Source organism: Hippocampus bargibanti, linkage group LG19 (assembly GCF_051943395.1).
Source record: "Hippocampus bargibanti isolate YZ-2025 linkage group LG19, ASM5194339v1, whole genome shotgun sequence".
NCBI classification, from domain to species: domain Eukaryota; kingdom Metazoa; phylum Chordata; class Actinopteri; order Syngnathiformes; family Syngnathidae; genus Hippocampus; species Hippocampus bargibanti.
In genome coordinates, this window is record NC_142752.1 from 2,341,232 (window position 1) to 2,367,863 (window position 26,632).

General features: G+C 38.9%; 2 protein-coding genes across 13 annotated transcripts in view; one reads left to right on the top strand and one right to left on the bottom strand.

The window, feature by feature from the left end:
- nrxn3b (neurexin 3b) overlaps positions 1 to 26,632 on the bottom strand; it is a 181,692-nt gene that overhangs the window by 27,465 nt on the left and 127,595 nt on the right. For all 12 annotated transcript variants that reach the window (XM_089022743.1, XM_089022745.1, XM_089022742.1 and 9 more), the window contains 2 exons: positions 26,150 to 26,331; positions 4,374 to 4,545 (listed from right to left, as the gene is read on the bottom strand). In XM_089022743.1, coding sequence (XP_088878869.1) covers positions 4,374 to 4,545; positions 26,150 to 26,331 — 354 coding nt within the window. The remainder of the gene's footprint in view (positions 1 to 4,373; positions 4,546 to 26,149; positions 26,332 to 26,632) is intronic.
- tp53 (tumor protein p53) lies at positions 13,781 to 20,053 on the top strand. Its single transcript, XM_089022750.1, has 11 exons — positions 13,781 to 13,918; positions 15,085 to 15,167; positions 15,262 to 15,316; positions 15,393 to 15,575; positions 16,370 to 16,544; positions 17,212 to 17,324; positions 17,418 to 17,527; positions 17,603 to 17,727; positions 17,816 to 17,907; positions 19,040 to 19,110; positions 19,506 to 20,053. Exons 2-11 carry the CDS (start codon positions 15,097 to 15,099, stop codon positions 19,606 to 19,608), a joined length of 1,098 nt encoding a protein of 365 aa, XP_088878876.1. The 5' UTR covers positions 13,781 to 13,918; positions 15,085 to 15,096; the 3' UTR covers positions 19,609 to 20,053.

Sequence of the window (26,632 nt, forward strand, 5' to 3'; positions counted from 1 at the left end):
ATGCAAACAGGGTCGGATATATCGATAGTCCCGGTTATATCGATATTTTTTTGGACTCCCTTGAATATCGATATAACGAGACTTTACTGTATTTATCTTTTCATTTATTGATGTATTTCCTTTTTATTTATTCATCTTTTAAGCGCGTGAAAGGATTATTTATTTATTTATGTATTTATTTATCTATGTATTTATTTATTTATATTCATTAACTATATTTTATTTACGTATTTCTTTTTTTTAAATTTATTTATCTTTGTTTTTAAGGGCACTGTGATAAAAACCCACATAACAGTGAAGAGTGCCATGTTTTAGTTTGTCGGCTCGCCTGCCACCTTCATTTCGCTGAGGTTCCATCAAAGCACCAGAGTGCATCAAAAATGGCGAAAAATGACATCTGCCAGAGGCTGCGGGCATTTTTTTGTCTATTTGGGAAAGATGAACACATTTGATGGACGGCCCTCCTGTCCCGAGCTGGATATACGCCGCCCTTGGTTATATCAACACATCATCACACCTAACCATGGCTTATTTTAACGGTACTTCAGCAATTTTGCGGCAATGTTTCCCATTTATTTTCAATTCTGAACTTATTCCTCCATTTTGCTCTGCATCATTTGCTCACCGCGTTTCAATTTGGGCTTTCAATGCAATCAGCTGCCCTTGCGCGGCTCAGCTAAGTCTCTTTCTTTGGCGGTGTTATTTCTCTCCTTCGTTCATCAATACCCCCCCACCCCCTGTCCTCTCATTATCTGTATTGACACCTTGAGGTTAGGCCTCAGAGATACTTTACCAGTGCATTGAAATGCATTCCCAATGCCACCTGGCTGCTTCGTTTGTGACTTTGCGGCAGTTGTAATCTCGCAATGTTTAATGTGATATTCACATGCACCCCTAAAAGTGTCGTAAATACAAACCGAGGCTATTTAAACGGTGAGCTGCACCTCGTAACACCCTGAACTGCTTATTAAACCATCAACACCAACTTTATCTACTTGATCCTCCGCCATGCAGGGATGCATTTATTCTGAACACACATGACACTTTTCCATCAGCGCTCCTATTCGGTGTAATTTTTCTCTATTATTTTTTTCATTTTGGAACTGTCCTCAAAACCTCCTCCTGAGAGAAAATAGGGCCTTTTTTTAAAAACTCCTCACTTGGATATTTCGTAACGTTTTAGTATGAGACAGTTGCGATAGTCCAATATTCAGTCTCGGCTACTTCTTAGCAAATACAGTGATGCATTGGCTTACGAACTTAATTGGTTCCAAGAAAGTTTGTGTAAGGCGAAAAGTGTGTCGTCCAAACATTATTTTCCATAGGAAACCATTAAAATGAGAATAATCCGTTTCCAGGTTCCCATAAAACATAATTTTCAACTAAATAAGCCTTAAAATTACACACAATATACCTTATTTTATGTATAATAAATGTGCTATGGTATTGTAATTAAAGAAATAAACTGTACTGTATAATAAAGTCATTTTATTTACCTTTGTGATGGTCGTTGATGGCTTGATGGAATGGATAGCTTTTTGCATAAAATGTCTCAAGGAGCTCTGGGTTGTACATCTTAGAAGTTGTGATATTGCAACAGCAACAGATGAAGGCAGACACACGAGAAACCGGGTTATTTGTGGTGCCTGATTGATGTGGTATTTTAACCTTGCAGTCTACACTCTGCCTTTGACCTATCAATAAAGTTGAAACAAGTCCAAATTTCACAATAGTTCGTATGCCAAGATTATATTCACATGAATTTAACGTTCGTAAGGCGAAAAGTTCGTTAGATAAAGCGTTTGTAAATCGAGGTATTACTGTACTGTTGTTTATCGAGTAGCCCCTTTGCGCTAAACAGAGTGCGAGGAATCACTCGGTGCATCGCAACATGTAGTTATTCAAGTGATGAGGGATAAAAAAATAATAATCAAACACTAGCTGTGTAATTAGCATCACTGACTGATCCCGCGCCAAAGGAAAAAAAATAAATAACTGTGATGCGTTCAGGTGAAGCGAAAACGGTAACAATATTAATTTGAGCACTTGGATCATTTGAACGTTGAAATGATAGAAATTTGCGACGTGCGTTTCCATTTGCGGTCCAGCTGGCAAACATTCATCAGGCTCTCAATGGGCACTTAACGGAATATTGAATGGGCGAGGGTGTTGGTAAACAACCACAGCGCATTGATGCAGAGGGCGCTTTAAGGTAATTAAGAAGACGGCGGGGGTCAAAGCACTCTGCCAAATTAACGACTGTGTAAAGAACGAAGGGAGGAACGCCGGCCTGTGTCCCGCTGAATTTATTCGGATTGGTCACACGACTGATTTTAACTCATTCACTGCCATTCCCGAATTTATTCTGGAATTGAAAAGCATGACGTAGAGCACAGGTGTCAAAGTCAAGGCCCGGGGGCCAAATATGGCCTACCACATCGTTTTATTCGGCCCGCGAAAGCAAATCAAACTTGTGAAATTACATTATGCCTTCTAAAATCCTCACCACAATTTCATATTTTTGGATGTAAACCACAATAACAGTCCTTATTTTTGACTTCAAATATTTTAACTACTTATTCATTAATTTGTAGTGCCTTCTAAATGTAATATGTGGAGGGGATTAAACATTAAAATGACTTTCTTAAATTAATAACGGCCCCCCCGAGAGGAATCCGTCACAACAATGTGGCCCGTTGCAAGAAACAGTTGGACACCCTTGACGTAGAAGGACATTCCTGAATTTGTTCGGGTTTCGGTTTGGAGGTGCCGATAAAGCAGTGGTCAGACCTCTGGCAATGTTTTTCCCTTTCACAAGGGGGCAGCATTTGCCTTTATCCATGTTAGCACTTTGTTACAGCTTAAGCTGTTGTTAAAGCGCTATATAGCAGCTTTACCAGCAGACTCAAAGACAGTTTTGAGAGGACAGTAATTTCATCTGCGCTGTATATCATGCATATTAGCATATTTGACAATAAAGCTGACATTGACAAGCACAGTAAACTCCAGATCCATATAATTTAGGAATTAATTCTTTTTTTCCTGATGAAAGAAGATCATCTCAGACTTCTTACGCTGAATTGAACGTTTATGTAGTCCTAAAACTCAATATTCTGTAGGTCCTGCAATTTGAGTGATAATGACAAAAACCCTGGCACTGGAGTAGATGTTTTTTTTCGTGAAACTATTCTTTCTTTGTATGGTCGAAGAAAATCCAAAGGGGGGAGAGCTGTCCAATAGCCAAAAAATAAATAAATAAATAAATAAACGAGCGACAGAAGGGATTACCATCACCTGCACGCCACCGAACCAAACTACAAGCAGCGTGCCAGGTCAAGCCAAGGGAGGACGTGGCCCGGTTGGTGGTGATGGCATACAACTGGGAGAAAAAAAAATGCTGTAGGCGTGTTGACAAGTAAAATGAATCAACATTCATTTGTGTACTGCTGGTCTTATGTTTGGAGTTATTTATTTATTTTTTGGCCTCGACAGGCTGCGCTTTCATGGCTGTTTGTTGGTAGTCGTGAGGACATTTCGGGGGGACGGTGCACAAAAAGAAGTAAATAGTAGAAAGGATTTGTCGCTCCTAATTTAAAGGACATCACTTTTTTTGTTTCCCAACTGACATCAGAAAAACGTTTTATAGCATCTAAAATACCCAAAACACGCAGTATGAATTTATTCCGTGCCATTTTGAGGTATCCGGGGGCGGGAAATGTAGCACCAAAAAAGAGGCAGAAAATGGCGACAGAGCTCCGTGCAAGGAATTAATCAGCCTGTTTCCACAGGCTGATTAATTCCTTACACGGAGCTTTGTCGCCCTCTTCTGCCTCTTTTTGGTGCAACACAAAGTTTTCAGACCAAACAAGTACAGCAAAATGCATTGACGTGATGGAAGGACTGCTACAATGTGTCCTTTTTTCGGTCAGGGGCGTTCCTTCAGTGACGTAACGCGAAGACTCGTTACCAACTCAAAAACAAAACTTCCGGAATATACAGCGCGAGTCTTAAAACATAAAATGTATCTCTATGCGGTGGAATCTTTGTAAAATACGCTCAGCAGAAGTCATTTGAAGCCATTTTACAAATTATAGAGACAACTTGTCCGGAGACGTCGGTTGTCCTTTAAATAAAAATCTTGGGAGTCTTTCAGCGCCGTTCCTAACCTGCTTTGCTATTTGCTTGGAATAAGATTCAGGGAGATCCCGTACAGTAAACCGCAATGCTTTTTTTGCATTTTACATGGAATCGGCCATTTTCGCTCCAGGTAGATTGCCTAAATTGAAGCAAATAGGTGGTGCCCAGTTTTTTTTTCATATAAAATAAAAACGCCGCTAAAGTGAAGAGACAACGGCATATAAAGCGGAGCCTACCTGAAGGAAAGTGCTCATTGATCGGCCAGTTGTCCACTTGTAACGTGGCATTTCCTCCATTCCTGGTGAATCGAACCAAATGGTATTTTCCGTCGTTTACAGCTGTCGTCATCTCTTTCACGCTGATATCCACCGTGCCGATGTTGAAGGTCACACCCACTTTCCCTTGATCCTGGAAGGGAAATAAGGGAGAGGGAAAAAAAAGTTACAAGTAGATCTCAATTAAGTACTAAAAGCTTTGCTATGCCTGCTTGTCCATTTGGAAGACCACTTTGAGTATTGGGAAAGTGGGTCCGCAAATATATGTCACTTTTAATTTATAACATATTCTTATCATTTCTTATAGACAGTGTCTATAAGTATATAGTATGAACTTCACACACCTATATGTCACTTTTATCTACTTTATTGTATTTTATTGTATTTTTTATTGTTTTTTATTGTAGTTTATTGTAGTTTATTGTATTTTACTATTGTATTTTATTGTTTTTTTTTTATATTGTTATTTTATTTATTTATCTATTTATTTATTTATTTATTTATATTGTGTATGCATGTTTCTGGCAAATTACCAATACCCAGTCGAACATATCCCATCATCAATTGTGCTCAAATAAAATAAAAATAAATAAAATAAAATATGTAAAATAAATAAAATAAATGCAATAAATAAAATCAACAGATAGACAGCCAGAGACCGATAGAGACAAATAAATACATAAACAAACAAACAAATAAATAAATAAATAAATAAATAAATACCATTCTTCTACTTTGGTTACTGCTTTTCTTTGGACTGTCAAGTGTGTTTTTTGTTATGCACTCTTTGCATATTCAGGTATGTTTTCAATGCTGCCATTTGTTTTCATCTGCCTGCCTGGAATCTTTGGTTAAGCTTAAAGGTCTTTTTTGTCATGACAAAATAAGACATGACAAAAGGGGAAGGCACACATTAACGGATCCAGAGGGAGCCAGCTTCGCCAAGCAGACCTTGACAAAATTAAACTCCACTTGTCTCACAATTTAAAATGACATAACACTTAAACCCGCTGACCCTTATTTAATGTTGAATGCTCTTTGGTGTTACAAGAGCATTTCATTATGCCGACGTTGCGCATATTTCAACCTTAGAGCCCATTAAGGCTTTACCATCTCGTATATCCTTGTCTAATATGATATTCAAATGATCTGCTAGTTGAAGGTAACGACAGCACACGGCAATTATCAAAGTTAATCGTGTGAGCTTGTTCCTCATTGAGAGAAGAGAATTTAAAAAAAAGCGTAAAAAACACCTGCATGAGAATAAAAATCACAAGTGCAAACTATCCAAAAAGTGATTTTAAGCATAATAATGCCCAAGAGACCAGCTCAACAAAGATATTGACAAAATATCGGATGCTCTCAATATATCCGACCGGTTTCTTTGAATTTCTCAAACGGCAAACGTTGACGCATTAAATACAGTAAAGTCCCGTTATATCGATATCGGATATATCGATAGTCCTGGTTATATCGATACTATTTCTATGCACGCACGGAGAAAATTACATGCAAACAGGGTCGGATATATCGATAGTCCCGGTTATATCGATATTTTTTCGGACTCCCTTGAATATCGATATAACGAGACTTTACTGTCGTAAAACATTGTCTCTTCCATGAACTGATACATTTGTAACCTGGCTAATGAGCTCTTCCTGTGAAGGAGTTTCAAGTCATAAATTGCTTCAGTGATAAAGTCTTATTCTGTCTAATCTATATCACTACGTTATTTTAGACATTTAACATAATGGATTTTCATTGTTCTTTTGTTAGACAACCACTTTTGACTTTTTGTTCAGTTTCTCAACTCGGCTGTTTATTATACCGGCAAAAATTAAAATAATACGTCACCGATATCTCCTTCAACCGGACAGAAGGAAATAACACGCTATTGTGCAGAGTTCACTTTCTGTCCTACCCGCTTGCACCTGATCGGGTTCGCTCCCACACCTCTGCCCTCCCGTACCGCGCCGATGTTTGATTGACAGATCCAATTACGCTTTTTATTGGCGTCGTCGCTAGCAAGGGGTGGGCGTGCACTTCATTGTCTCGGGAGCAAAACGCTTTTGTTGCCTCTGGTGGGAAAGATGATTGCCTAATAGCTATCTAGCTAGATAGTTAATAGCTAGCTAGCTAGATAGCTAATAGATAGCAAATTGATTGCTGGCTAGGTAGCCAGCTCAATAGCTAGTTAGTTAGATAGATAGCTGGATAGCTAGATAAAAAGAAGTGAAGAGAGGAAGCCTTTAACACATGCATCACTGTTACTTCAGAGCAATGACCAGGGTGGGTGGGCATGCTAAAACCTTAGCTTCTGGTGTCTGGCAGTGAATAAGTTAATTTGTGCGTTTTGTATGTATTATGTGGAAGAGATGAAACATTCTAATGGCTTCCCCAAATTTGGAACGGTAACGATAACATAGCCCACAACAAAAAGTGACTTTGACACCGCTGCCTTATATCCTATACGTCTAATCTCGTGACCAGTGAGTTTGTACGAGTTTGCGTTTCTGTGTAACAAACATCAACACTGGTAATTCCACTGAGAAAATCCTCCTTCCGACTGCTTTGAACCAGCTTCGACTTGATGGCACAAGAAGCCTGTGTGGTTCCACGTGACCCGACACACACTGTCATCAGTAATAAGGGCCGCCGCCGCCCCGCGATCCAATTCAATGGCGATCAATGCCTCCGACACACCAAGTGCCGCGGGCGCAGTAAGAAAGGGAGGATCGGTTCAAGCGACCGCTGGACGATCCTTCAGAAGGCTATCTCAGCTTTTCCACGACAGTTGCGAAACAAAGATGGGATGCACACAATGGACCTCGTCTCTGCAGTTCACCGAAATATCCTTCAATTCCCGAATAAATTCGTAAATGGCAGTGAATGAGTTAAGGTCAAAAGCATGTTATTAAAGTGGGAGTTATTCCTCCCCTACCTCGTCATGCAATCAAATCCATGATTGAAATCTGGTATGAGTTGTCGCGGAAAGACTCCGATGGATCAATATTCGTTCTCCGGTGGCAGGAAGGAAGATGTGAGAACATGAATGTGAACATTCAAACGTCCCAGGAGCACGAGTTTGAGTTACATATCCAGTTTTTTGTAATCTGACAAAACCTGCCCTCTGTGTGGTCAGGGGGTCTTCATAACTGGAGAGCGGACGTACTGGAAAATCCAATCAATAGGTTGGACAAACTCGGACAAAGCGCAGCTCAGTAAGATTGATGGACTCGGGCTTCGCAGTGCTCAAAACGATTCATCTTCACTAATTGACAGAGCTAACCCGTCAACAGTGCAGTGATTTGGTCATTCGACGACTGTGCAGACATAAAACGGCTTTCTATCCTTGAATTATCAATAAAACGCATGGAGAAAAACTGTATCCTACGTTCATTCAGGCGCTTCTAATTGTCTGCAAAGCTTCAAGATTTGATGTGAGGATAGCAGCCCCGCCTCTTGGGATGAACCGCTTTTAAAATAAAATATTGATCACACCTAAGAGAAGCGAGGGATCTAACATGAGCTATTTTTCACACCTGAAAGCACAAGTTCGTCAAGTGAATGGGAACAAAATGGCGTCCGCTTGGCTTTACTTACTGCTCCCGCAATAACGTCGGTGTTAGAACTAGTTATATACACATTCTAAAACATCCAATGTTCTTTCATTTCTACTTATTCTCATCAGTTAGTAAGTCCATATTTGTATGTAGTTTAGTTAGTTAGTATACATACATGTACTCAGCTTATGTACTTAGTTAGTATACAAACCGTAAAGGACAACCGACATCACTTTTTTGTTTCCTGACATCAGAAAAACGTTTTATAGCATCTAAAATACCCAAAACACACAGTATGATATTTTTAGTCAAATGCAAAACACAAATAAAAATGACTTAAAGTGTGCTGAAACTGCAAAAAAAAAAAAAAAAGAAACCGGAAGTGGCTTGTTTCAGAAGGTCCCGCCCCCTTGTTCGTGGTGTCACCCCAAGACGTCTTGCCTTGCTGGAGAATCAAAACAATGGCTTGAGATTCGGAGAATATGCTTTCTTGTTACTCATCCAGTTATGAATATGATTGAAATAGTTCTGAAGAGGAAAGCATACATGTTTGCAATCGATTTAAGCATTTATTCCGTGCCATTTTGAGGTATCTGGGGGCGGGAAATGTAGCACCAAAAAGAGGCAGAAGATGGCGACAAAGTTCCACATAAGGAATTAATCAGCCAGAAACGTTTCGGGCTGATTAATTCCTTACACAGAGCTTTGTCGCCATCTTCTGCCTCTTTTTGGTGCTATACAAAGTTTTCAGAGCAAACAAAGTACAGCAAAATGCATTGCCATGATGGAAGGACTGCTACAATGTGTCTTTTTTTCGGTCAGGGGCGTTCCTTCAGTGACGTAACGTGAGGACTCGTCACCAACTCAAAAACAAGATTTCCGGAAAATTCAGCGTGAGTCTTGAAACGTAAAGTATGCGGTGGAATCTTTGTAAAATACGCTCAGTAGACGTCATTTGAAGCCATTTTACAAATTATGGACACAACTTGTCCGTTCAGTCTAATAATAAATATCCATGATTGTATCTAGCAGATGATAGGTCCTTTCCAAAGTGACATCACTCCTGTTGTCTATATCTGTTTGGGACGCGCGCTGCCAACCCAACCGCTCTTGCTCTTGTCTCCCTCTCTTCGGCTTTAGAACATCCTCTATCTGCCTGATCCTGCTGATTTAATAGTTAGACTACACAAATGAAGAACTGAACCAGAAGAACAACATTTAACCCAACTTTCGATGTGCTAGCTAACGTCAACTCACGGTTGCGGAGCAAGAATTACGACATTTTTGTCTTTTTTTGGGAAACAAACACATCGCCCGAGACGGTAATGGCTTTGACATCAGCGCTCTGGCTCAATGTCAAAGCGGGACGCTAGCGCTTTGATCCTGCGCCGCCGAATATGAATCGCAAGGGGTCAAACCTTATCAATTATTTACAGCCATTCTCTCCCCGTTTCCTGTTTGTCTGCTCTTGTGGGCTGTAACTTGCTTTGACACTAATGGCGGACCGCCTGGTGAAAACATTTATCAGCGTTAGTGCAGAGTCCTCTCCGGCGCTACATTATCGCTCTCAGCCTTTTGCAACATTCCCGGAGTAACTGTGCACCCATCTTAATCCGCGTTAACTTACTTTACTCGACGTGTCTTGGTTGCAAGCGAAGTCCTTGAAGAAACTTTGCTCGTGGAAGTTGCCAAATATTTGAAGTGCAAGTGACGTCATCTAGCAATTCTTTTGCTCTATGTAGCCTACAACTAAAAGGACACTAAAAGTTATAAGATTTATAAATGAACTGTCAACATTTTGGTATATACAGTAAAGACTCGTTATATTGATATTCTCGGGAGTCGGAAAAAATATTGATATAACCGATCCTGCGGCATGTAAATGTTCTCCTTGCGTCCGTAGAAATAGTATCGTAATAAGCAGTACTATCGATATAACGATATCGATATAACAAGACTTTACTGTAATAGTATTCAATCGAAAACGTTGCTTAAAAACAACAGATTGACATCATATACAGTAAAGTCTCGTTATATCGATATCGGATATATCGATAGTCCCGGTTGTATCGATACTATTTCTATGCACGCACGGAGAAAATTACATGCAAACAGGGTCGGATATATCGATAGTCCCGGTTATATCTATATTTTTTCGGACTGCCTTGAATATCGATATAACAAGACTTTACTGTACTATCCTCGCATCAGCCATTTTGAATGCTCTGCGATTTACGACCGTTTGATTTACGACCGTTCTGTCGGAACGGAACATGGTCGTAACTCGGATGTTACAGTGTAATATCTCTCTCTCTCTATCTCTATCTCTCTCTGAGCTAGATTCTAACGTGGAATCCCCCACCCCACACACACATGGCAACCGAGACTCCGCGGAAGGCAGGCGATTGAAACACTGCCCATACCGTACCCCCCCCGCCCCCCCTCAAAATTTTCTCAACGGATTTGCACTTTTCTCGAGAAGGTCATTTTGGTCTGAAAAAGTCGCAAATCCACCGATCGTTGGAAAATTCTCATCCCTGCTAGAATAAGAAGTGAGAATAAGAGAGCGAAAGCAATATGCTCCGAGAGGAAAGATTATGATAGGGAGGAGGAGTCGACCGAGGTGACAAGAGGTAATAATCTATAGAGAATTGAAGCGTTAGACCTTCCATCACAATCCGTTGGATTTTTTTCCCCCACTTTTACTTTAATATTTCAATCTGTCTTCTACAGTCGGCTGGAGTTGAGATTCATTTGGTCTCCGATTTGAAGTTCGCTTCCTTGAAGACTTTCAGTGATAAAGCAAATTTGTGGCCATGCATTTGCATTAAGCGAAGGAGACATTTGTTCACATTTATATTTTATGCACAGAAATAAATCCAGCTTTGGAAATATATACTTTTTTCCCTCCACAAAAATTAATTTTTATAGACAATAAATCAAACGGGCTTCTGAGGTCTGCAAACTCACTTGAATTAGTGCAGCTCAGAGTTGAGGGTGAAGAAGCAATTAGCTGTGATGCTAATTGTTATATATTATAACGACTGGCGGACCGTTGATTTCCTCGCTAGGCCTTCAGTAGTGCTATGTCTCTTCCTTTCATTACTTTGCTGCTGTGTTACTTCCAGGTAGAGTGAACACTGGCGCGAATGGCTTCCGCTGCTCACCCGCACAAAAAATCCTGTGACTGTAAAGTGTCCTTGAGAGTTTTGAAAGGCGCTTAGAAATTAAATGTATTATCATTATCATTCACACATATGCGCAAAATACAAGAATTATGAATCAGTGCTAAAATATTTACACCTCCCATGTTTGCATTTTGTTTTTCTCTCCAAATGAGAATCTACCTAGCCGTTAGCCGTTTTCCGACCAAAGTGCACGTTGACTCTCAATTAGGGCGTCATTTTGATGAACCAGTTGTTTAATTTTTATTATTTTTCCTGTGAAATGCAAAACGGCAATAAAAATGACTTAAAGTGTCCCAAATGTGCCACAAATCAGCTTGAAACTGGGGATTTTCAGAAAGTCCCGCCCCCAGTTAATGATGTCACGCCAAGTCGTCTTGCCTTGCTCAAGAAACAAAACGATGGGCTCACGGAGTTCAGATTCGGAGAAGATGCTTTCTTGTTACTCATCCAGTTATGAATATGATTCAAATAGTTCTGAAGATGAAAGCATACATTTTTGCAATCGATTAAAGAAGTCCTTCCGGATCAATTTGAGCCATCAGGACTCCAATGTAGCGTCCCAAAAAATGCACAAGATGGCGTCCAAGCTCCATTGGAAATGGGCTGATTTGTCTGCTGGGAATTTGTGTCAACTAGAATCAAATAGTAGCCTTGGTGCAACGTACAATGATTCACCATCGCGTTATTTATGTGTAACAAAGTACCGCAAAATGCATTGTGTGTCGCCTTCTCAGTCAGGGGTGTTCCCTCCGTGACGTCACGTTAGGAATCGTCATCAACTCGAAAACAAGACTTTCTGAATATTCAGCGCGACTCTTAAAACGTAATATAGATCTATATGCGGTGGAATCTTTGTAAAATACGCTCAGTAGAAGTCATTTTACGTGATTTTACAAATTATGGACACAACTTGTCCGGAGGAGTCGCTTGTCCTTTAAGTGTGTTCGACACCGCAGTACGCGAGAGCACTGAGGTCATCGGACCCCTTTTCGATTCATTTCATGATCCATGCCACGTATTTCAGAAATATACGGAAAAATAAGAGGGCGGCTACTTAGATGAACAGCATTTGAATATGTAACCGACACTTCTAAGAAAAGATACACAGCTGAGAATGTAGGTCACATTGTCCCGTCTAATTCAAAGTACATACATGTAAGTGGTCTATTTCTTGATAAAGTTAGACACTTTCAGGGCAGGCTGTCATTAAACTACATCTACACTAAACTTCAATTTTTGTTCCAGTTATAATGGCGGGGGCTTTTATTTATTCGCTGTGAAATAATTTCCTTGCATCGCCGTCTCTGTAACATTCTTCCGGTGTGCGTTTGTCTTTCTTTGTCAGTTATTCTGCCATTTTTTTTTTTTTTTGCCTCGCTGTGTCGTAAAAGGAATGACTTGTCATGAAATTAATTGGCTTAAAGGTAATAAGGCACCCGGTATTTTTAAAAGCAATTTTCTTGTTCATAAAAAGAAAGTGCGGGAAGATAAGCACGTATCGCAAAACAGAACGGATAGCGGTCGTTGCTGCTTGGCTTGCTTTCTGTTAACAAGGACCCCCGCAGAGAGGAGGCGTGAAATGTGATTGCAATGTAAGTAGACGGCAATGTCATTACAAATACCATTAATGCTAAATCAAGCGCCGCAAGTGATTGACTGCGGCGAATGTTGGCGGTGCATGCATGCACGTGTAATCTCTGTAAACAGATTGGAGTGCAAGGTGCTCAAATCAGGATTTAGTAACAAATGAATAAATAAGCATTGCCATCTGGTCATATTGATCGCCGAGGCAATTGTTTTAGCGACATCAAGATTACTGCATCTGTGCAAAGTTCATGTGTCAATCATAACAGCAACTCAAGTGGAACTCAGTTATTTTTAGTGCAAATTTCATACACGAGATAACTCAATGTGCTTCGTGTCAGAAAAAGTGAAAAGCATTGAAAGCTATTGAAAAACAAAATAGTTCATGACATTTAAGAGCAAAGTAAACAAATACAATAGATGACAGAAGAGGATGAGTGGCTATTATATTTATCTGTTGATGATGATATACTTGCACTATGTACAGTTTGTTTATGAAACGGTTTTGCACGTATACAGTTGACATTTTTATTTTACTATGCGTAAGATATCTTGTTTTTCTATCCTTTCAAATTGCTGATGTGGACTGCAAATTTCCCCATTGTGGAACGAATAAAGGCTTTCTGATTCTGATGTTATTAAATTAAATAAATGTAACTGTATATGTAATAGCTTCAATTACATTAGAATTTAAAGTGTTTAATTGTAAATAAAGGGAGATGCACAAAATCGGGTTTGATTCGCTGTGGCGACCCCTGAAGGGAAAAGCCGGAAGGAAAAAACTTGTAAATAAAGGGGGAAAAGACAATACAGGCCTCGCATATACTTGAAACGTTAACAGTTATTTTTACATGAGATACTAATTATATTATTTGCACTCCAATTACTATTTACAAAACAATAATTTGTAAAATAAAAATAAAAAAATAATGTTTTGATATACGTACCATATTTGGAAAAACACAAGATAGTTCTCGACCAATTATTTCACGCTATAAGTGTCACGTGGGGAATTAAGCCCCGCCCGCTCGCATGTGGTGGGAATCCCCAAAACAATCTGCTTCTGCTGGACCGAGTCTGCAGAAAATATTTCAGCGTTTGTTTTATAATCCGATCGTCTGTAGAGCAAATCGACTCGTTTGGCCACTCAGTGGTAGCCTTCCTATTACAGGTATGTGTTTTTCCCCCCACGGCAGCGCCTTGTTTCGAGCAGAAACTGTGTCGCCCAACCCAAGTTGCAAGTATGAATAGTGATGCTAACTAGCTATGCTAACGCTTTTCCTTCGGTGCTGAAATGCGTTTAAATGCATTTTTTAAAGCGATCGGATGAAGGATGGGGATGAAAATCGACGTGCGCAGTGATGGACTGCAAGTTTTTTCCCCTTTGATCGATTTACTTTTAGATTTTTCGCTTGGTGCTACTGGGCCCTGCACAAACCGATTTCGTGGCAAGCTTGTTTTGTTGACTTTCGTCGCTTTGTCGGATAGACAAATAAATATCACCTTGGTCTTCCCCGATTGACATTAGTGACGTGCATTTCCTTATTGACACACATTCCTTTCACTTCCATATCAATTAGCATCACCCTGTGACCCTTAACAATCCCTCGGGCTTGACAAACTAATGCAATTGTCAACAATACACATCAGCTGCAATTCACTTTGTTTCTGCTGATATCAAACAAGTCGGGACCGTTTTTTTTTCTCCCCCAGCAAGATTTTCCCCTGCATTAACTGCTCAATCGCTTAAGAAATAATACATATTTTTTTGAATAGACATTGCCGTGTACAGTGGTGAGTTCAGTAATGCACCATTTGATGTGGGGGCTACGTTTCAAATCTGTGATATGGAAACCCTCCAAGCCAGTTTTTAGCATTTCCAGATTTTTCTCAAGGCATTTACACACGTAAAAAAAAAATAAAACATGCATCTAAACAAATAGATTTGATAATATACATACCTCTATGTGCAATAAACAAGCACCCTAGCACCTCCAAAACTTATGTCCAAAATAAGTAAATTAGAAAAACAATCAACTATAAATAAGGACTGACGGATTGACCCACCAAAAACGCTTTTTTTAAAATCTTCATCTACAGTCAAATATTGTATCATATTCAACAATGCTGCCATCTAGTGGTGGGAAATGTAATCACATGCTAAATTAACAGGAGACATAACTACATCCGAATAAACGGCGCAAATAAATATGTAAAATGATTTTAAGAAATAGAGATGTAAAATAATTCCCAATAATAATAATTTCATAAATATGTTTCTATATAAAAATGGTCTCAAATGCTGCTCTTTGCAATCATATTTTCTTGACATTTAAGACGGAGCCAGGCATGGAGGACTTGTCTCTGCCCCAGGGGTTGCTGAATAGTCAGGAATCCTTCTCTGATATATGGGAGACCTTGTAAGTTCTTTTTATTCTATTTTTTTATTTGCAAGGTTAACATTTCCAAATCTGAAAACAGAAATGTGCATTTTTTTTTGCTTTCTACCCCTAGAATGAGAACCTCCGTCCACTCCGTCGACGAGAATGACCCTCCCGGCACTAACCAGGTAATAACAAGGCTCAGTCTACTTTTTTTCTTTGCAAAACTGTTCATTTAATTTTTTTACCCCTACCCCCTGTCAGCTTGTCAAAGAATTTCAAGAGCAATTTGACGAGGAAATCTTCAATATGCCACTCGAGGCGCCCACCAACGAGGGCGTCCCGCCACCGGCCTCCACCGTGCCGGTCACCACGGACCATCCCGGGGAATACGACTTCCAGCTGCGTTTTCAAAAGTCTGGAACGGCCAAGTCAGTTACATCTACCGTAAGTTCCAGATTCAAACGTCTAAGATAGTAAGGACAGTATAATAAAGTTTTGTTTTCAATCAGCTATGGTTATTTCTTTGCATGCACATTAGAGTGCTGATGTTTTAGCGATTTTTGTACAATGAATTGTGACGTGACGTCACGAACAAGGGGGCGGGACCTTCTAAAACTCGCAATTTCCGGGGTCATTTTGAAGTACTTTTGGGACACTTTTAGTCATTTTCATTGGTGTTTTGCATTTGACTAAAAATATCATACTGCGTGTTTTGGGTATTTTAGATACGATAAAACGTTTTTCTCATGTCAGTTAGGAAGCAAAAAAAAAAATGGTGTCGGTTGTCCTTTAAGGTGAAACAAACTTCACTTTTTAGGTCACAATTCCACAAGACAGATCATTTACTGAAAACTAGCACAATAAAACGAGTATATTCTTTTTTGAGAGCACATAAAAGTCAAAATCTTACCTCGGTAACCCTTCCTGAGCTGCTCTTTTGTTTCTCTGTCTCTCCCTGACGCCCTGATTTTCATTCATTCTCATCAAACGTCATTTTCTGTCACGCGGCGTGAGCCAATGGCTTTGCGGGTGACTTAACCAACGGCTCGCTGCGATTGGTCACTCAGGTTCAAGTTAGGTTGAGCAGCTTGTTAAAAGTGACCTCCCTTTTCCATCTCCCTACTTGGGACTCGACAGCAAGAGCCGAACATGATGGGACATGTTCCCTTCACTGCCGTTCTGCAGCACACAAAGGGTTAAAACTGTTTTTTTTTTGTTGTTGTTGTTTTTCAAATTAGTATTCAGTGATGCTCAACAAGTTGTACTGCCAGCTGGCTAAGACCACCCTAGTGGAAATTCTGGTGAGCAAAGAGCCGCCGCCGGGCGCCATCCTCAGAGCCATGGCGGTCTACAAGAAAACGGAGCATGTGGCCGAAGTGGTACGACGGTGCCCCCACCACCACAACCAGGACGGTACGTCCGCGTGGTCGACTCTCACGGGTCATTTATGATAATAATAATTATAATAATAATAATGATATTAATCAGGATAATAATAATGATAAAAATAATAAAAACAATTATAAAAACAATAAAAATAATAATAAAAATACTTAGAAAATAATAATAAACATAATAAAAATAAATAATAATAATAATAATACATTTCATTTCTAAGCGCCTTTCAAAAGTCTCAAGGTCACTTTACAGTCACAGTATAAAGTTTTTCTGTGGGTGAGCAGCGGCAGCCACATGCGCCGGCGTTCACTCAACCCCGATGTAACTCAGATAGAAAGCGAGCTAGCTAATGGATAGCAAATAGCTAATAAATAGCCAACAGCTAGACAGCTTACAGCTAGCTAGCATATGACCTTTCCGCTAAACATAGCGGGGCTGTGAAAATACTAACTATTACACCTGCAAAAAAAAGCACAATCGCCCAAGAGCTGACAATCAAATGGCACTGACATCCCCCTCAAATCAAAAACGGTGCTGGCATATTCATGCTGTTGAAAAGGCACAAAGAATCTCTTCCTTGATGAATGTCGTGGCCAAAAATACTAAAAACTTGTCAAAATAAGAGACAAGGCGCGGTGTGAACAGCAAGATCAAATGGTCTTATATGGATATGGACATGTAGCCGCAGAATACCGCAGCCATCTGCTCCGAATGGAGGGCAGTCAGAGGGTGCAGTATTTTGAAGACGCCTACACCAAGAGGCAAAGCGTCACTGTCCCCTACGAGGCCCCCCAGGTACGTCACAAATAAGCTCTCGCCATGTGAAAACTGTCACGAGTAAGCGTGACAATTCCAATTGTCCCCATAAAATCTTCTCTTGTTTCCTAGTTGGGTTCTGAGATGACAAACATCCTACTGGGCTACATGTGCAACAGTTCCTGCATGGGAGGGATGAATCGCAGGCCTATCCTCACCATTTTGACTTTGGAGACCCCCGAGTAGGTTTTGTTTGGACCCCCCCTGTCGAAATTCCGCATGAATTCCACCCGTAATTAATCTCGTGTGTTTCCCAGTGGTGTGATTTTAGGACGAAGGTGTTTTGAGGTACGCATCTGCGCCTGTCCCGGCCGGGATCGCAAATCTGAAGAGGAGAACCAAAACCAGAACGTCAATGGCACCAAGCAAACTAAGAAACGAAGTAGGTATCGGGAATCAAACATGGCTTCTTATTTTTGGCAGTTCTCACCAATTAAACCATTTTTTTGGGGGGCCCCTTTTATTCACAGAGAGCACTCCAGCAACGACCAGCGACCCCATTAAGAAGTCCGTTCCCACCTCCAGCGTGGCTGGAGATGACGAGGACATCTTTTATCTACCCGTACGTCATTTCTAACCTGAAATTTCAATTTATCGTATGTATTCGAGTATAACGCGCACATGCTTATAACCCAGTGTCTGAAATAACGTCTGGCTGGACGCCCGGGGCGTGCAACTTTTACGTCGAACGTACAACTTACAAAACGTCTTCGCCCGGGTGGCCGACAACTTCTTCAAGAAAAAAATAGTTTGAACGAAATCAGAATAAATCATTCCGATTTCGAAATCTTTTCATGCTTTTTTTTTGTGTTTATTTATGACTTTTAAATTTTGTGAAGTACTTTGTGGTTTTACCTGTTAAAATTGCTGTATAAATAATAATACATTTCATTTATAAGCGCATTTCAAAACTCTCAAGGACAGGTTATTTTTTCTGCGGGTGTGCAGCAGCAGCCACACGTGCCAGTGTTCACTCAACTTACCAAAAAACATATACAGTAAAGTCTCGTTATATCGATATCGGATATATCGATAGTCCCGGTTATATCGATACTATTTCTATGCACGCACGGAGAAAATTACATGCAAACAGGGTCGGATATATCGATAGTCCCGGTTATATCGATATTTTTTCGGACTCCCTTGAATATCGATATAACGAGACTTTACTGTACATTATTATAACATCTATGTATTCTAGTATAATGCACACACGTGTATAACGCGCACCCCTAATATTCAATTAAAAATCGGAATATTTTGTTTCACTTTTTCTCGGCTCGGTAAGAGTATAGCAATTAAAATATGAAGAACACTGAATCGAATCTCTGCATATTGGTAATTGTGCAAAACAGCAATGCTGAACTCACATTTCAGTGTGGGCAAGGAAATGACGCGTAGCTAAAGAAATGGTAATCAATAATCAAAAATAAATAAATTCGTGTGATCCACGTCTTTCCGAAAAACGAAACTGAAGGGCCTATGGAGAATAGCCATGGAAATGCTGCCCCCTCCTGGAAGGGATAAAAGCATTAAATATATGAGATATTTTTTTTTTTTACCAGGCCTCATTTATAACGCGCACCGAACCTTAGAGTTCTTTTTTAGGTAGAAAATGTTGCACATTATACTCGAAAAAATACGGTCCTTATATTTCGTATATTTCAATGACATGTAAATCAATTTCCTTACAGATTCGAGGGCGTGCTCGTTTTGAGCTGTTTAAAGAGTTCTACGAAGGCCTGGAACGACAGGACAAGAAAGGGTGAGATGTTGACGCCATTTTTTTTTGTCATAATGAGCATAACCGAGAAATGTTATACAGGTAACATCCGACTTATGACCAGCTCGACTTACGACCACCCGTACTTGCGACCATGACCTCCAGACCCTATTTAAAAAAATAATAATAATTCTATGCCTGGTACCGCAACGCGCTAGCAGGCCGGCAATGTGTACGACAATTTTGGCCAGCATCTCAATCTCGCACAGCAATCGACCATGTGATGGCACCAGAGGGGGAGAGTTTGCGTGTCATTTCGCCTCCGAGTCTCTGTTCAACATTTTGAATGGTTTTCAACTTACGACCGTTTGCTCGGAACGGAACTCGGTCGTAAGTCGGATGTTACCTGTATTTATATATTTTTTCTAAACTTGCAGAAAAAACAAGCCAAATGCAGCGGCGACGGTGGACCAGGACGCCCCCGTGCCAACAAGTGGGAAGCGTCTCATGATGAAAGATGAACGTAGTGATACTGAATGAAAAGTGTACCCCCTGAACCCCCCAAAAAATGAGCAAATAATGGGATAAAAAAAGCAAGTCTGATTATGTACTGGTTTGGTTTTCTTTTTTAAATCATTATTTCTTTTTTTTTATACTGGCAGACCTTGTGTCAAATTTTCTCCCCGGGCCTGTGTGGGTTTTCTCCGGGTCCTCCGGTTTCCTCCTACATTCCAAAAACATCCATGCCAGGCTGATTGAACACACCAAATTATCCCTCGGTGTGAGTGTGAATGGTTATTTGTCTCGATGTGCGCTGTGATTGGCTGGCAACCAATTCTCTAATGAGGATAAAGCGCTACGGAAAATAGATGGATGAATGTTTCATACTGTAATTCTGATACGGGTTACGTGCCCAGTCCTCCATTTGGAGCAACTGTTGTACTTTTGTTACTGATTTTTAAAAAATAAACTTGATCATATTTTGTATGGTGTTTGTTTGTGTTTTTTAACCACATCTGCAGTCTGCACTTAAAATGCATGTGACACTTGACTTTAAATCAGTGACTAAAGAGAATTGCAAAAAGGAATTGATGATTCATGACATGTCATTAACTCATTCACTGCCAAACAATGTGCAAAAATCTATCCACTCCAGTGCCAGGGTTTTTGTCATTCTCACTCAATCACACTATATTGAGTTTAAGGACTTTATAAACATGCAATACAGTGTTAGAAACCTTAGATTATCTTGTTTGATTAGAGAAAAAAAAGAGAGTTAATTCCTAAATTATATGGGTCTGGAGTTATCTGAGCTTGAAATGGAGGTGGCTGTATGAAATACTAAATACTACTGATTTATATAGCATTTTAACAACAGCTGATGCTATAACAAAGCGCTAACATAAACAAAAGGAAAATTCTGCCCCCTTGTAAAAGGGAAAAATATTGCTAGAGGTCTGACCAGCGCTTTATTTTCACCCCTGCAAGAAAAATCAAAACCTGAACAAATTCGAGAATGCCAGCGAATGTGTTAATTGTCAAAATGATGAAAACATAAACGTTCAATACAGCATTAGAAATCTTAGACTCTTCTTTCATAACAACAAAATAGTTAATTCTTAAGTTATATGGGTCTGAAGTTATCTGAGCTTGAAATGGGGGTGGATGTACAAAATATAATACATATTGATTTATACAGCGTTTTAACAACAGCTGAAGCTGTAAAAAAGCGCTAACATGAACAAAAGGCAAATGCTGCCCCCTTGTGGAATGTAACAAACATTTCTAGAGGTCTGACCAGTGCTTTATTGGCATCCCCTGCAAGAAAAACAACCCAAACAAATTTGGGAATGGCAGCGAATGAGTTAATTGTCAAAATGATGAAAATATGTCTTGATTTCCTCATCTGGATTCAAAATCTAGACAACACCAGCAATGACAGCTGAGTTGTGGGTAGCCCACAGCCCCAGAGGAAGTGTGTTTGTGTGTGTCTATGTGTGTGTGTGTGTGTCAGGCAAGTTGATCTGTCATAGAAGGACTTCTTAAACTGCTGTCCCCTGAAGGGGGATTAGAGACACACAACACCGATTTGGCCTCCATCTCTGTTTTGCTATAAATCTGGAATTTTCCTGTCTGGTGTCTCTCCTGCGCTGGCCCCGAACATCAACCTTCCATCAATCGCATCACTGTCCTCCCTCTTGGTAACCGCCGTTCTAAAATGCTCTTTAAATGTTAACTTTACCACAAAAATAGGAACAAGTACTTATGGATTGTGACTCTCCTTCCAAACAGCAATTCCCTCCCTCTGACTTCCTCCCACCCCGTTCCATCAAGCCATCAACGACCATCACAAATGTAAATAAAATGACTTTATTATATAGTACGGTGTATTTCTTTCATTACAATACAATAGCATGTTTATTATACGTAAAATAAGGTATATTTTCTGTAGTTTTAAGGCTTATTTAGTAAAAAAAAATCATGTTTTATGGGGACCTGGGAATGGATTATTCTCATTTTAATGGTTTCCATAAGGAAATTATTTTTTGGGATACACACTTTTCGCCTTACACATACTGGGAACCAATTAAGTTTGTAAGCCAAGCTATCACTGTACAATACATGAAAAACGTGACATGCTTGATAGGAAACTGGGACTTGACATGCTTGATTTGCTTTCTTGGGCCAAATAAAATGATGTGGCGGGCCAGATTCGGCCCGCGGGCCTTAACTTTGACATCTGTGATATAAATAGTGATTCATGCTTGTCAAATATTGCTGTCAATTAAAAAAAAAATGAGTTAAAAGACGTTTTTACACCGTACTGTCAATGCGATGGAATTTTGCAAAGCCTTGATTGGCGGCATTGGTGCATAAACAACGCTTCCCTCTCAGGCTTTTTTTCTGAGCGAAAGGCAAAAACGCGAATGAGTCACGAGGTCCTCATTCGCTCCAAATGGCATTATTTGCTGTCCAGGCAGAAGCCCGCTGGAAAATGGCCAGAACAAGTTAAGTCCGGCCCGCGCTACAGAACAGCGACTATCTCATTTTATGAGAACGTGCGTCATCTGGATAATAAGCATCACCAAATGCTACACAAGCGCTAAGTTCTACCATGTTTTGACTGCAATCTCTCTCTCACTCTCCCGCACACTTCCCAATCCACATATTCTCTTTTATCGTCACGTGAGAATTGGATTCCCGTCCAAACTATGCGCCAACATGAGCATCCCTCAGAGAGTTGACCGTCAAAAAGAGCAACCCGAGAAGAAGGCGATGGAGTGTCACTGAATTTTATTCATTGGAAACTATGAAATATACATGAGCTTGCGCAGCAAAGGCGAAGGCCACAAGGGCGCACCGCATTAAGAAGGTTGGTCCTACTTGAGAAGTTGTTGTCGCCAAATCAGAGCGGTCCGATTAACTGATACATAGTTCAGTTTATGGGCATCAGGGAGATATTAAAAGCGCTACATGTGTTAAGTCTGTATCGACAGCATTTTCGACCCCTAAATCAATATGATCTCTGATTGGTCATCACATAAAAACATCCCTCCTGGTTGAAGAGGACGCTTTTTTAAGGTTTGATCGATACAAAGGCCTTCATCAGTTCTGCCCGTCGGTGCGGTGAATCCTAATCGGGGCTATATCTGGAACCATTTTGGCCAATGTGTTTCTCAGACTTGAAATGATGTCGCTTTATCTCAAGCGACATACAATATAGGGAAAAGGGAAAGCAGCGGGGTGGAACGCAAAGCCGCACGCTCTTTTTTTTTTTTACAGTTTTTCTGTCACGAGTGATTCATTGTAATACGAGGAATCGTCTTATTTATTTATTCATGTATGTATTTATTTGTCTAGCAGAAATTCGGCCTTTGATGATTTCACATTTTTTTCCGTCACAAGTGATTTTTGTAATACGAGGAATTATTCTATTTATTTATTTTGTTATTTAATCAGTTATTTATTGATCTAGTTGTTTGCTTATTTACGTATTTCTTTATTTCATTATTTATTTATTAAATTTAAATTTGACCTTTGGTTATTTCAGTTTTTCTGTCAATTGATTTATTGTCAAGTGATTTATTGTAATACGAGAAATTATCCCATGTATTTATTTATTTGTTTATTTATTTATTTATTAAATTCGGCCTTTGGTTATTTCAGTTTTTCTGTCACACGTGATTTATTGTAGTACGAGGAATTATCCTATTTATTTATTTAGTTATTTAATCAGTTATTTATTGATCTAGTTGTTTGCTTATTTACGTATTTCTTTATTTCATTATTTATTTCATTATTTATTTATTTATTTATTTATTTATTTATTTATTTATTAAATTTGACCTTTGGTTATTTCAGTTTTTCTGTCAATTGATTTATTCTCAAGTGATTTATTGTAATACGAGAAATTATCCCATTTATTTATGTATTTATGTATTTATTTATTAAATTCGGCCTTTGGTTATTTCAGTTTTTCTGGCACATGTGATTTATTGTAGTACGAGGAATTATCCTATTTATTTATTTAGTTATTTAATCAGTTATTTATTGATTTAGTTGTTTGCTTATTTACGTATTTCTTTATTTCATTATTTATTTATTTATTAAATTTGACCTTTGGTTATTTCAGTTTTTCTGTCAATTGATTTATTGTCAAGTGATTTATTGTAATACGAGAAATTATCCCATTTATTTATTTATTTATTTATTTATGTATTTATTTATTACATTCGGCCTTTGGTTATTTCAGTTTTTCTGGCACATGTGATTTATTGTAGTACGAGGAATTATCCTATTTATTTATTTAGTTATTTAATCAGTTATTTATTTATATATTTATTAAATTCGGCCTTCGGTTATTTCACAGTTTTTCTGTCACATGTGATTTATTTTAATACGAGAAATTATCCCATTTATTTATTTAGTTATTTAAACAGTAATGTATTTATTTATGTATTTATTTATTTTTATTTTTTTATTTATTGCATTCGGCCTTTGGTTATTTCAGTTCTTCTATCACAAGTGATTTATTAAATTACGAGGAATTATCCTCTTTGTTTAGTTATTTAATCATTTATTTCTTTATTTATTTATCGAGCAGAAATTTGTCCTTTAGTGAAAAATAAACTTTCGAAACATGATGCCAGCCACGCCTTTTCTCAAAAGGGGTTTTGGCGGGGGAGTAGGAGTGGAGGATATCGATGGAAAAACTAAAGCTTCCTTCCTGAACATCTTGTGTGTCCGGGGCTGTCATGTCAAGAGTTTGATCAAATGACACGATTACTTGAACGACGACGAGGGAGTTGAAATGATGCAAAAAAATTGATTAGGAGCTTCATAGCAAAACAAAAAAAATCAAGATAACGTTGCTGTCATTCGAATCGAGTTAAGAAAGCTCATGTTTGGAATAAACAGGCTTTGTCAGGAATCACACCCCGCTGTTTTGTTTCACGTTTGTCGTCTAATATGATTGGAATTTTTCCAAAATGGCGCCCGAGTTGCTGTCTTGTTTGGCAATCGCCACAAAGCGCAATTTGCATTGAAGTCATCACATGAAATGCATCCGAGGGTTAATGAAGTAAAGCAAATAAATGGACACGCAAAATGAGGTTGAGTGACAGCCTCCTCAACAATTTTACATTTCATCATTTTGTTTTTTGCGCATCGATACCAGAATAAATGACGATGAGAATGGCGGGACAATGAGTTGTTAGCTCGATGACAATGTGCTAATACCGCGGCTAAAATTAAGCTAGGTGAGATTCCTGCGAAACCTCAAGCTTTGTTTGACTAACTCAGCAGATTCAGCAGCGGCGGTGGAAATGCTACATTCATGGCCGCAAACGAGGCACAAAGAGGCTAATATGACCATATAAGCACTCGTGGAATCATTTTTCTAGTGTGAAAATCATACATTTTGAAGCAGACAAGAATATGTGATAATGACCTGCTAATTACAAAGCCGCAGGTCGTGTCTCCCGGCCCCGTGAGACCTTTTGTTGCACCTCGATTAAAAAGAAGAAAAAAAAATGCGCCTCTAACCTTTCCCTTCAATGTCATTAGAAGACAACATTGATAGTCCTCCATTAAACGCCATTTTGGAATGACAATTCCCTCAAGTCTTGTCAGCGTCGGTTTTTGGTGCACATAAAAATTGACAGCGGGCTTCATCGTTGCGATTTTCAAAATAATGTTCACGATGATGAAATATTTTCTACTGTTTATTTTTTTGCAGTCAAAATGCTAAACATAAATATGACATGTAACCCCAATGAGGTCATTCTGTCAGCTATCTGTTCGTTTTCTATTATAGCTATCTATTAACGGTCTATCTGGCTAGCTATCTATTAGCTATAATAATAATAATAATAATAATAATAATAATAATAATAATAATAATAATAATAATAATACATTTCATTTCTAAGCGCCTTTCAAAACTCTCAAGGTCACTTTACAGTCACAGGAAAAAAACATTGCCAGAATTAATTAAATGAAATCAGATTAAATTTAATTATTTAAATTAAAGTAAATTATTTAAATTAAATTACAATACAGTATTTAAATTAAATTAAATTAAATTACATTAAATTATTGGATTTACCTTTATTTGTCTGTTAGTGGAGACATTTAAATTTCACGGCAGCAAAGTTATGAAAGGAAGAGGAAAGGAAAGAAAGAAGTAGAAAAACAAAAAAAGAGCTGCTGGAAAGGCAACCACTCGCGATGCCATCTTGAAGTAAAAAAAAAAACTAAATAGCAAATAACACAAAGACACAGAGAGTCATTCATTCTTCAGCACTTTCTGTACCCTTTTTGTGACATGAAGCAGTTCTAGATGAAAGAGGGGAGGATTATATTAAATGTGATGAAATGAGAGTGAATTGGATTAGATTATTATTCGATTGAATTTGATTTAATCAAATTAAATTACATTACATTAAAATATATTAATTATTAAATGAGATTAAATTGGATTACATTAATAATAATAATAATAATAATTACACTATTTTAATCAAAAGGAAAGTACTGTCACTGCTGTGATGGGCATTCATTCCCCGACACCGGTACTCACGATGTGCAGCATGATGTAGTCTCCCAGACGCGGCGCGCTGTCGATGCGGACCAGGATGCCGTCTCTGATGGTGGTGCTAAAACCTACAGCCAGGCGGTCCGTCCGCGTGCTGGGCCTTTCGTTATTAGGCCATGTGTATGTGATCAGACCTCCTCCTTTGCCGAAAATGTAGGTGGTGCCGGCTGGAAAAACACAAAAAAAACACAACATTGAGTACAGTTGGTTAGAAGAAAATGGCTTTCAATGTCTTCAGCGATTTCAACATCTGCTTTGTCTATCCGCGGCAATCCTCATACTGTCGATAGGAGATAAGGAAGTACAGTCAGTAGCATAAGAAAATGGTAGAAAATGAACATTGAAATCAGTAGAAGGAGACGTAAAATAAAAGCTCTGCCTGTAGGATTATTTTTAGTTTGTCACATTATATTTCATCTATATATTTTTATCACTGAATTAGATGAGGGCCTTTCATTTTTAGCCTTG

Bases quoted from the DNA above. Each gene is read 5' to 3' on its own strand.
- tp53 (XM_089022750.1), top strand. From the start codon at position 15,097: ATGGAGGACTTGTCTCTGCCCCAGGGGTTGCTGAATAGTCAGGAATCC. The intron at 15,576-16,369 runs GTAAGTTCCAGA...TTTTCAAATTAG, and splicing joins CCAAGTCAGTTACATCTACC to TATTCAGTGATGCTCAACAA. The intron at 17,728-17,815 runs GTAGGTATCGGG...TTTTATTCACAG, and splicing joins CAAGCAAACTAAGAAACGAA to AGAGCACTCCAGCAACGACC.